General features: G+C 46.5%; 2 protein-coding genes across 6 annotated transcripts; one reads left to right on the top strand and one right to left on the bottom strand.

Annotated features, from left to right (window-relative positions):
- Positions 1 to 760: 760 nt before the first annotated feature.
- On the top strand, positions 761 to 5255 carry bpnt1 (bisphosphate nucleotidase 1). 5 transcript variants are annotated; one of them, XR_009930883.1, is made up of 11 exons: positions 958 to 1036; positions 1566 to 1687; positions 1787 to 1891; positions 1987 to 2094; positions 2192 to 2240; positions 2795 to 2878; positions 3099 to 3190; positions 3269 to 3466; positions 3555 to 3660; positions 3770 to 4020; positions 4052 to 5255. XR_009930883.1 is itself a non-coding variant. In XM_062466913.1 (10 exons), the coding sequence occupies exons 2-10, from the start codon at positions 1568 to 1570 to the stop codon at positions 3919 to 3921; spliced, it is 1014 nt and encodes a 337-aa protein (XP_062322897.1). In that variant the 5' UTR covers positions 761 to 784; positions 1566 to 1567; the 3' UTR covers positions 3922 to 5255. The 5 variants fall into 5 exon arrangements, 4 of the variants coding, with proteins under 4 accessions (XP_062322897.1, XP_062322895.1, XP_062322896.1 ...); XM_062466913.1 differs by lacking the exon at positions 958 to 1036 and adding an exon at positions 761 to 784 and having other exon boundaries at positions 3770 to 5255; XM_062466911.1 differs by having other exon boundaries at positions 904 to 1036; positions 3770 to 5255.
- LOC134024469 (serine/threonine-protein phosphatase PP1-beta catalytic subunit-like) lies at positions 4139 to 10585 on the bottom strand. The gene is made up of 9 exons (XM_062466915.1): positions 10430 to 10585; positions 8643 to 8774; positions 7934 to 8164; positions 6573 to 6677; positions 6407 to 6478; positions 6178 to 6329; positions 5900 to 6034; positions 5715 to 5815; positions 4139 to 4573 (listed from the first exon to the last, which is right to left on the bottom strand). Exons 1-9 carry the CDS (start codon positions 10479 to 10481, stop codon positions 4570 to 4572), a joined length of 984 nt encoding a protein of 327 aa, XP_062322899.1. The 5' UTR covers positions 10482 to 10585; the 3' UTR covers positions 4139 to 4569.
- Positions 10586 to 10726: the final 141 nt, after the last annotated feature.

The following is a 10726-nucleotide window of genomic DNA, read 5'->3' as shown; positions in this document are numbered from 1 at the left end:
TGATAATAGCTAATACAGTAATATTAGTAATAAACATTTCGGTTGTTAGCTTTGGTTGTCTACTAATCTGGCAAATATTCATTGTACCGTGTTAGGCTACTTACGCTAACAGTTTTTGCGTTAACTGCTAACCGATTTAGCTATTTAAGTTAGGCTACTGTATGTAGTTATAGGCAGTTCGTTAGAACAGTACTGTAAACTTAGCACTACGCTAGTTAGGCTAGGTTAGCTAACTCTACTGTACAGCTACTATATATTTGTTAGCTAGCGAGAAAGCTCGGCTACTGTAGAGTAGATTTAGCACCATGAAGAGCGAGTACTAAACGGCGATCGGTTACACCACCTAGCTAGCTAGCTCCAGCGACAGTAAGTACAGTACTAGCTAGGCAGGTAGCTACAGTAAACTAGCTAACTCTTACCTACAGTAGCTCTAGCTTGATATATTAAATGTTCCTTTTCATTCAGAGTTTACGGTTGGTGTTCCATTTGGCGACATTGCTCATATTTATTTCGCTCGTTTGTAATAGTTTTTTACAATTATTAATCTCACTTTTTAATCATTTTCTCGTCAGCTATATGCTTACAGAAATCAAGATAATTTAGTGACTACCTTTCAAACGGTTTACTAATTTAAATTCTAACCGCCGCTTAGCACACATACATAGTGCTCGAGACGGCATTTCCATCTAGTAGCAGAGACCGGCGACTGGATTTATTAGTCTTACTCCAATGCTTGGAGGCATCTAGATAGCATCCGGCTAAACCGAATATGGGCATTTTTGAGGTGAACATACATTTCAAAGACAAGAATTACCCACGTAAATCTGGGGTTTTGTGTCCACTGTCCACGCCATCCAAAAAGCTAAATTAGAAGCTAACCGCATCAACCCCATTAATCCGTCAGGCATTTGGACCCAACGGCCAAATAAGTGTAGAACGGTACTGTTTCCGTCTGTTCTGTAGTGGGCTGTTTTGGATTCATCCTGGTTTGGCTATCTAGACGAAGTTCCTACAAATTGTCTTGACTCATAAACCTGTGAGTCATGTAATTTTATGCACAAGACAAGAGGGAGGTTGTTTTGGTATAAAATAATTACATTGTATAACTACAATTACTTAATTCGGCTAGCTACCATGAAAGTAGCCAAGCAGTAGCTAGCTCCACTAGGACTGGTAAACTACTAGTGGCACTAATAGTGGTCACGGAACATCACGGAATGTTACTAAACATGTAATTTATGTAATATAAATTAAATGCTGGATTTTGTCTGGTGATAGGCTATCTAATCCACCAGAAAAATATAACCTAATACATGACTGAGAGGTACAGTACAGATTTGGGATTATGCAAGAACAGGCATGTAAAACACACAGGTAACGTTAATACTTTGCTTAAGGCACAAAGACACACCGTTTTAAGATGCCTTAGCTCAGAGTGACGCAGCATATACCGCTGGCCTTTGCCCCAGTACCTGAACAAGGTGTGTGGTTAATCAAACATGTTAGAGGAGACCTGACTAGGAAGAGGCACTGAGAAACAACTGTGCTTTACTTCAGTCGACCAGCCATGTCGGGAAACCCAGCTGTAGTGATGCGTCTCATGGCCTCAGCATACGCTGTAGCCGAGAAGGCAGGGGCCATCACAAGGAGGGTCCTTCAAAGTGGAGACCTTGGCATTGTGGAAAAGGTAGGCTGAGATTCACTCGATTTTCAATCCGTCAGCAGTGAAATGCATGCATTGTCTCTCTTATTGAAGCGTTATTGCTGTGGTACTCCTGTGTTCCAGACAGGAGCCAATGACTTGCAGACACTGGCAGACAGGCTGGTCCAGCAGAGCATCTGTGCTTCTCTGTCTAAACACTTTCCCCAAATCACCATCATTGGAGAGGAGGTAGGAGTGTGCAAGAAGACTCAGGCTACGAAATTAAATTAGGATAATTAATTAAATTACTCATAAAATAAGTCTGATCATCACCCGTTTGAAAGGATCTGCCAGAAGAGGAAGTGAAGGAAGATTTGATTGAGAGCGGGCAGTTTGAAGAGATCCTGCAGAAGGCCTGTCCAGTTGAATACAACACCTTGAAAGAGGAGGAGGTAAGAGGGGTATATATACAGACAGGTGTAGTTCTGCCTTACAGTATATGCCATACATGTCAGAAATGAATTGCGTGTGTTGTGTTTCTCATCTTAGTTGGTGGTCTGGGTTGACCCCCTCGATGGGACTAAAGAATATACTGAAGGTAAACTTATTCAAGAGTCTTAACAGTGTTTTTTGTTACTGTAACTTCCCTTCTCTATCTCTCTGGAGCCTGTGTGTTTTAGCCTTCATGTCTCCACACCCTGACGACAAAAATGATGGAGTTCCTCCTTCCTTGCATGACTTCATAGATGGGAGGGTTTTGATTGACTTAGTTGTCCACCGCAGACAGTTACTCCGTCAATGTAGCTGGTTGTCACAGCGACACCTCATGACCATGCATTGGAAAAGTGCCTTCAGGATTGCTCCTGTTCTTTCAGTCTCACCTCTCTCTCCCCCTCCCTCCCTCTCTCTCTCCCCCTCCCCCCTCTCTCTCCCCCTCCCTCTCTCTCCCCCCTCTCTCTCCCCCCTCTCTCCCCCCTCTCTCCCTCTCCCCTCTCTCTCCCCCTCTCTCTCCCCCTCCCCCTCTCTCTCCCCTCCCCCCTCTCTCTCCCCTCCCCACCCTCTCTCTCTCCCCATCCCTCTCTCTCCCCCTCCCTCTCTCTCCCTCTCTCTCCCCCTCCCCCCCTCTCCTGTGCGTCCTGTGCTGCTGACCAGCGGCGCGGTGTCTCTACCTCCCAGACCAGGCCGAGGTGTCACACACCAGGCTGGATGCTTCTGAGCGTCGACGCACGGCGCTCCGTATGGTGACAGGAAGAGGGGCGTGGGACATGGAGGGACATGTGCTGGATACTGGGGTGGCTTTAGTGAGGAAGGGGAAATAGCCAGTAGAGGGTTGTGGGCTTTTGTTTTTCATTCCAGCTTTATGTAGTTGACTGTTCCTGGAACATTGGAACATTCTGGATGTGTCAGTGCTGTGTTCTGGTTCAGCTCAAATCACTGTTATGTCATCTGATCTTAGGGCTTTTGGATCATGTGACTGTGCTCATTGGAATCGCACATGGAGGAAAGGCTATTGCTGGGGTCATAAACCAGCCATTTTACAATTATGAGGTAACAAGATATTGAAATGCAATATGTTATCCTGTCTGACTGACCAAGTCCTTTATGACCAGCATGTGTGACTGGTAGCTTGGGGCAGGTGCAGAGCTGGGCAGGACCCTGTGGGGAGTGCTCGGACTGGGAGCCTTTGGGTTCCAACTACAGGAAGTCCCAGACGGGAAGCGCATCGTCACTACTACCCGTTCCCATAGCAACAAGCTAGTCACGGACTGTGTCCAGGCCATGGAGCCTGACGAGGTGATCAAAGTGGGCGGAGCCGGAAATAAGGTAAACATAGGTGAAAAATACATGTAAGATAGTGTGTTTGCTATGAATGTGATATTGAGTTGCCCTCCTTGATTCTTCCCCCTTGTAGATTATCCAGCTGGTGGAAGGGAAGGCCTCTGCATATGTGTTTGCCAGTCTGGGGTGCAAGAAGTGGGACACATGCGCCCCTGAAGCCATCCTGCATGCAGTGGGAGGTAAAGCTCATCCTCTCTGTCCAGACATGCTGAATGACGCTCTGTTTCAACCTCTAATGAACACCAGACAGAAATCTCTCCTTTGTGTAACATTTCTCTCTCTCTGCAGGCAAACTGACAGACATGCATGGCAATGCCTATCGTTATGACGCCAATGTGAAGCATATGAACTCAACAGGAGTGCTGGCCACTCTACGCAACCACCAGTACTATGCCAGTAGGGTGCCACAGTCTGTTCTCCAGGCCCTGAAGACCGACTGAGACCATTCTTGTCATCAGGTTGACAAGAATGGTCCTGTACTATAAGTGGCAGGGATAAAGTAGGATATAGATATTATTGTTAGAAGATACAGTTATCTGCTTAATCACAATCATGTACCTTATGTTCTTGTAAGTGAATCAGAATGCATGTTGTTTTTGATATCTGTTGTGTAATAAAAACACTTGTGACTGAACAGTAATATTTACATGACAAGCGTGGCCGAACATCAACATCACTCTTCTGTTTATTTCATTCAAAGGATCTGAAACACTTGTACAAATCTTTAGACACTTACAGTTTCCAACTTGAATAGACCAACAGATTAACAAAGAAAAAGGCAAGATTTTAATCAAAATCTACAGTTTTTAAATCATTAGAATATTCCTGTAAATGTTAATTAGTTGGATGAAAATGACACTGATGCGCAGTGTCATCTTATATGAGTGTACAGCTAGCATGAACACCCATGTTTACATTTGATATTTGGATCAGTCACTTGTCCATTCTTCCTCAACCTCTTGGTCGTTCTTACAAACATGTACCAGTAGGTGGCGCACTGTTAAACGCCAGTGCCATCTCTGCCTTCCACTGCGCTTGGTGAGCGTGTGCACAACCTCGCTATGATGATGTCATCTGCTATGTTTACATCAACTGAAAGTACAAAAAAGTAGCAGGATTTTACAACTGGTAACAACACATTTGTGCCTTTCATCTCTGAAGTGTGCTACTGCACTTCAATGCATCAATGCATTCCTACAGGCAGGCACAGCGGAACATCTATTTCCATAACAAACAGTCCTTAGTAATGGAAGCAGGATCAGAGAAGTTGCTGGTATGCTTGATTTAAACAAACAGGCATGATGTCACACACCTGATGTGCAGGGCCAGGGTTAGGACCCAGACACTAAGGTTGCTTATCTGCCAACAGAATTTCATACACAGATATGTAGTAGAATGTTAACTTGCAATGTGTCCGCTTTTATACCATGGACCATTTGTTTAATATACATTTTAATCGCGTCCTGTTAAAACATTTTCATCTCCATGAGGAGAAAACATTCTGGAGTCCAACGGGTTGGTATGACACCATACTATTCATTACCATACCGAATCAGTGTTAGTAGAAGGCCGAGATGTCTAGTACCATGAGTACGTCAACAAGGTGTTAGTGCCTGTGAGGGGAGGGTCTGACTGGTGTGTACTGGTGGGGGCGCTCCACAAACCATGCTTCTTAAATCAGCCAACCAGGTTTGAACGTTACAGCTCTTGAAATTAGCAAAAAAATATACTGTAATGAGTTACCAAGAGCGTCAATTATTTAGACAATTCAAAAGATAAATAAAGCACACAATGTTTTTAAAGTATTTTGTAACATCTGTCTGGCCGACTAACAATTCTGGCTTTCTGGAACACCCCCGAAGTCTAGAAGAACCTGGAGCGGGGAGCCCATCACGCAACTCTCTCTAACGCGCACACAAACACACACCAATCAAATTCCCCTTTTGTTGATCTGAAGGCAGAAAAGTGTCCTTTCCAAGAGACGAGCCCCTTACACTAAAGGGTAGGTTCATATTGCTGCACTTTGGAATAGCGAGGGCAGAGCAACACGTCGTTGAAAAAACACCATCATAAAAATACCAACAAACAAGCCAAAACAAAAACATTATTCACAGCAAAATGTATGTTAACACTTATATGAAAAAGCTGATAGGGAGAAAGGGTGATGGAGAGCTCCCCATTGGCTAAGGAGGGGGCTTGGCAAGGGGGGGCAGGGAGTGGGCCAATCGTTCACCTCTTCTTGGGGGCTTGGGCAGTACGGGGTGGAGTGACTGGGCGTCCAGAGTTCACCCCTCCGTACTGGTACTTTGCCTTTTTCTCTGACGGCTTCAAGATCTGAGAGACAAAGGCAGAGCTGAGCAGCAGACTGGCATCGTCTCATCCACAGGACGGCGGTTTGACTGTGTTTGCGGTTCTTACCTGAAAGGAGCACATGAGCGATTCGTCCACACTCATCATGCCTCCAGCGTTGTCGAACTCCCCACAGTAGTTGGGGGCGGAGAACAATGTCACCAGTTGTCTTTTGGCAAAGAACTCATACCCGTCCTCAACCACCTGTATCATAGCAGAGGGCAGGTCGGAATCTCTCAACAACATTCCCTCCTGAACAAGGACCTTGACATGCAAATCAACGAAACTCCTCCACTGACCACAGCAGTAGGACTGCTACGGAACAGACGCCAGAATGGGAGCTGTACCTGGTGGGCTCTGCAGATGAGGTCCAGGTCGTGCCGGTTGAGGAACTTGCTGACGACGTCGGCCCCGAACGTGAAAGACACCCCGCGGTCGTTCTCGCCCCAGCCCTGGACGTCCTTGTCGGGGTCGGACCACAGCAGGTCGCACAGCAGGCCTGACGGGGGAGGACAGCGGTTACATCACAACTCAGACAACACGATCATCCTCCACCAGCACGTGGCGATGACACACCTGTGTCAGGAACATCAGTAGGTCTCATGATCCGGCGGATCTGCTCCATGGACTGTAGGTCAGGGGACAGACCTGCAGGATGGGAGAAGAGCATGATGGACAAGGACAGGAAGAAACACGTCACACTACATGTGTGAGGAAAGTAACTGAGGAACAGCAAGCACACCTCCGTGACAGCAGAAGATCTTCTCGTCGATGATGGCAGCGATGGGCAGACAGTTGAAGCAGTCCGTGAAAGTCTTCCACAGCTTGATGTTGAACCTGCGCTTGCCTGGGAAACACAAACACACGTCAGTCAGACAGCATCACAGGCACTAGGGAACACAAACACACGTCAGTCAGACAGCATCACAGGCACTAGGGAACACAAACACACGTCAGTCAGACAGCATCACAGGCACTAGGGAACACAAACACACGTCAGTCAGACAGCATCACAGGCACTAGGGAACACAAACACACGTCAGTCAGACAGCATCACAGGCACTAGGGAACACAAACACACGTCAGTCAGACAGCATCACAGGCACTAGGGAACACAAACACACGTCAGTCAGACAGCATCACAGGCACTAGGGAACACAAACACACGTCAGTCAGACAGCATCACAGGCACTAGGGAACACAAACACACGTCAGTCAGACAGCATCACAGGCACTAGGGAACACAAACACACGTCAGTCAGACAGCATCACAGGCACTAGGGAACACAAACACACGTCAGTCAGACAGCATCACAGGCACTAGGGAACACAAACACACGTCAGTCAGACAGCATCACAGGCACTAGGGAACACAAACACACGTCAGTCAGACAGCATCACAGGCACTAGGGAACACAAACACACGTCAGTCAGACAGCATCACAGGCACTAGGAAACACAAACACACGTCAGTCAGACAGCATCACAGGCACTAGGAAACACAAACACACGTCAGTCAGACAGCATCACAGGCACTAGGGAACACAAACACACGTCAGTCAGACAGCATCACAGGCACTAGGAAACACAAACACACGTCAGTCAGACAGCATCACAGGCACTAGGGAACACAAACACACGTCAGTCAGACAGCATCACAGGCACTAGGGAACACAAACACACGTCAGTCAGACAGCATCACAGGCACTAGGGAACACAAACACACGTCAGTCAGACAGCATCACAGGCACTAGGGAACACAAACACACGTCAGTCAGACAGCATCACAGGCACTAGGAAACACAAACACATGTCAGTCAGACAGCATCACAGGCACTAGGGAACACAAACACATGTCAGTCAGACAGCATCACAGGCACTAGGGAACACAAACACATGTCAGTCAGACAGCATCACAGGCACTAGGGAACACAAACACATGTCAGTCAGACAGCATCACAGGCACTAGGGAACACAAACACATGTCAGTCAGACAGCATCACAGGCACTAGGAAGTCACATGGGCACACACAGAACGCATCCTCAAACACTAGACCACTTAAAGTAACGCGTCAGGAGGTGGGTGGAGGTTCCCCGTCTCACACTCATCGTAGAAGCCGTAGATGCGATTGATGGAGGCACACTCGTGGTTCCCCCTCAGCAGGAAGAAGTTCTCGGGGTATTTGATCTTGTAGGCCAGCAGGAGACAGATGGTCTCCAGGGACTGCTTCCCCCGGTCCACGTAGTCCCCCAGGAACAGGTAGTTGGCCTCTGGGGGGAAGCCTCCGTACTCAAACAGCCTCAGCAGGTCTGTGTACTGGCCGTGGATGTCACCTGGCGGGGGTTTTGGGGTGGTGGGGGGGGGGGGCAGAGAGACAAGAGATGGGTGTGAGAGGAGAGACTGGAAGCGGTGAGGAGGAGAGAAGGGTGGGAGACTGAGCTATGACTGTACCTGCCTGAAGGGAAACTGAACTGTCTTTCTCTTGCTCTCGCTTCACTGCAAGACACACTCAGGGGAGTCCCCCTTATAGTTCTCCCTGCTCTACTTATAAAGCACCAGCTCTGCTGCTGTATGGAACCCTAACTACCAACTCCAGCCTCTACACCACGTGCATGCCAACGTGTGTGTGTGTGTGTGTGTAGAGGAGGCCATTTAGGGCTCTTCAGAGACAGAAGGTTGACAATAAGATCTGTTGACCTCTGGGAGGGGAAGTAGGGACCCTGTGGTACTGACCACAGGGCTGCTGTTAGTGTACTGACCACAGGGCTGCTGTTAGTGTACTGACCACAGGGCTGCTGTTAGTGTACTGACCACAGATCTTCAGAGGAGCCTCCAGTTCCAGCAGGATGGGCTGGCTGAGGAAGATCTCCCGAGACTTGATGCACAGCCCCCTCACCTCCGCCTCCGTCATCTGAACGATCTTCCCCGGACGACATCCCCGCACTGCATAGGAAGGGTCACCACCATCCTCATTAAAATGACACATATGCTCGGCTTTGCATGTCGACGGATTAGACCGTTTTCATTATCCCCTTGTCTTAATGGCAACATAAGCCCCAAACAGAAGCAGATATCCAGTGCACCACCTAAGGTGAAATATTACTTTTTGTCAACTACATGTGACAAAGTACTTTTTGTCAACTACATGTGACCAATACCAAGAGTAATGGCAAATGACAAATAAAAAAAGTAAGATCTGTAAAATCCCCTCCATTAAAATTATGAACGGTGTGGGAAGAATTAAGAACCTCTGAACACTTTAGCAAGGTTTTTAAATAGTATTTCAGTCAACAGAGTATGATGATGTAGGTGTGACCCAGAGCGCTCGGGGTGCTTAGTGATTAGCTACTGGAGTGAGAGGCTGCGGGAAATGTTCCAAGTGGGGCAGGCTGAGTGCATGGAACCAAATACCACACACAACACGGCTCAATGTTGGCCTATTTAAATGCTATTGACTCGGTAACTGTGGATATTGGTCTCCGTTTAGGATATTTATTATCTGCCAAGCTGAACTAATTAACCTTCCTCTTGTCTTGAAAAAATACCAACACGTTACACTTAGTTTACTTTGACCCAGGGTCAAATTTCTTTCATAATAACTCAACTTAGCTTTGGATACAAATGTGACATTTGGCACAGACTACAGTTATAAGTTTCGAATACAACCAAATAGTCCTAAACAACATCAGCAGTTTTGTTAACTCTCAACCCCCCCCCCCCCCCCCCCCCGAAGGTAAAACTTTAAACATATGAATGCCAGTGTACTTAAATTCAATGTTTTATATAATTTTCTTAGATTTGAATAAGATTGCAGGTCATTATGACCCCAGGACAACAAGAGGGTTAAGTGAGTGGAGGCCAGTGGACGAAATGTTAATAACCAGCCGTTGGGTTAGTGTATTGTAGTGTGACCTTCGCAGCCACATCCAAAAATACTGGCTGCAATGACAAATATCGCTATTCTACGTACACACGGTTACAAAACAGCCTAACAGCAAAATACCTTAACTCACGTCATGAAAAAAACATCAACCACTGGCACAGTTTTGGCTGGCCAGAAATACTGATTTATGATGGGTGTAAAGCTGTACCAACGTTATGCTCGAGCTACATATAGACGGCGATGACTGGGGAGGGGGGTGTGTTCCGCTATGTTGCTAGCTAGCTAGCATACCGAGGAAGCTGACAAACTGTTTACGATTTTTTAACTAGCAGCTACAGTTGGAAGAAAAGCTACTTAGCTAGCTAGACAACCCCTTAACATAGCAGACAGACGAATGTTGATTCACGTTAGTGAGCGACTGAAATACAATAAAGAGAAGTCGGTCGCTGATTCCACCCAACTACTAGAGACAGCTACTGTAGCGTTTCACCGCCAACCCTTTTTACTTGGCAGACTGCCGCGCTGGGCGAAAACGGACGACACAAGAGCTAACTAGTGCTAGCAACATTAGCTAGCCAGCAAAACATTAGATTACATACAGTAACTGTCTGTAGTTCTTCATGACCTGGCCATGATCAGTAACAGTAAAAAAATATTGAAATGACTAAGGTACCCACCACACAGTGATAAAAGCTGTACAGAATAGCATAGTTACCTTCAAGCAATCGAGAGATGATGCTGTCTACGTTCAGCTCGCTTTCCGCCATGTTTTCTAATAATCTCAGTAAAAGAATAATATGAAACCCGCCACCAGGTGACGTCAAAACAGTCCAATAATCAATGAGCCAGACTGATTTTTAGAGACTCAGAAGGCAATGCCTTGCCAGCCTGCACATACTGAAAATTATTATGCAGTAATGCGTAATGAATGGCTCGATCATCATTCAATATCTTCAACTTGGCCCAAACATCAACAAAACTAGAATATTACACATTCTCTGATCAATTAAAA

Source organism: Osmerus eperlanus, chromosome 8 (genome assembly GCF_963692335.1).
Source record: "Osmerus eperlanus chromosome 8, fOsmEpe2.1, whole genome shotgun sequence".
Lineage (NCBI taxonomy): Eukaryota > Metazoa > Chordata > Actinopteri > Osmeriformes > Osmeridae > Osmerus > Osmerus eperlanus.
This window is presented reverse-complemented; position numbering and strand designations above follow the sequence as displayed.

Bases quoted from the DNA above. Each gene is read 5' to 3' on its own strand.
- bpnt1 (XM_062466913.1), top strand. From the start codon at position 1,568: ATGTCGGGAAACCCAGCTGTAGTGATGCGTCTCATGGCCTCAGCATAC. The intron at 2,241-2,794 runs GTAAACTTATTC...GCTGCTGACCAG, and splicing joins GACTAAAGAATATACTGAAG to CGGCGCGGTGTCTCTACCTC. The intron at 3,661-3,769 runs GTAAAGCTCATC...CTCTCTCTGCAG, and splicing joins CATCCTGCATGCAGTGGGAG to GCAAACTGACAGACATGCAT.
- LOC134024469 (XM_062466915.1), bottom strand. From the start codon at position 10,481: ATGGCGGAAAGCGAGCTGAACGTAGACAGCATCATCTCTCGATTGCTT. The intron at 6,678-7,933 runs GTGAGACGGGGA...TGTGTTTCCCAG, and splicing joins CTACGGCTTCTACGATGAGT to GCAAGCGCAGGTTCAACATC. The intron at 6,479-6,572 runs GTGTGCTTGCTG...CCCATCCTGCAG, and splicing joins GATCTTCTGCTGTCACGGAG to GTCTGTCCCCTGACCTACAG.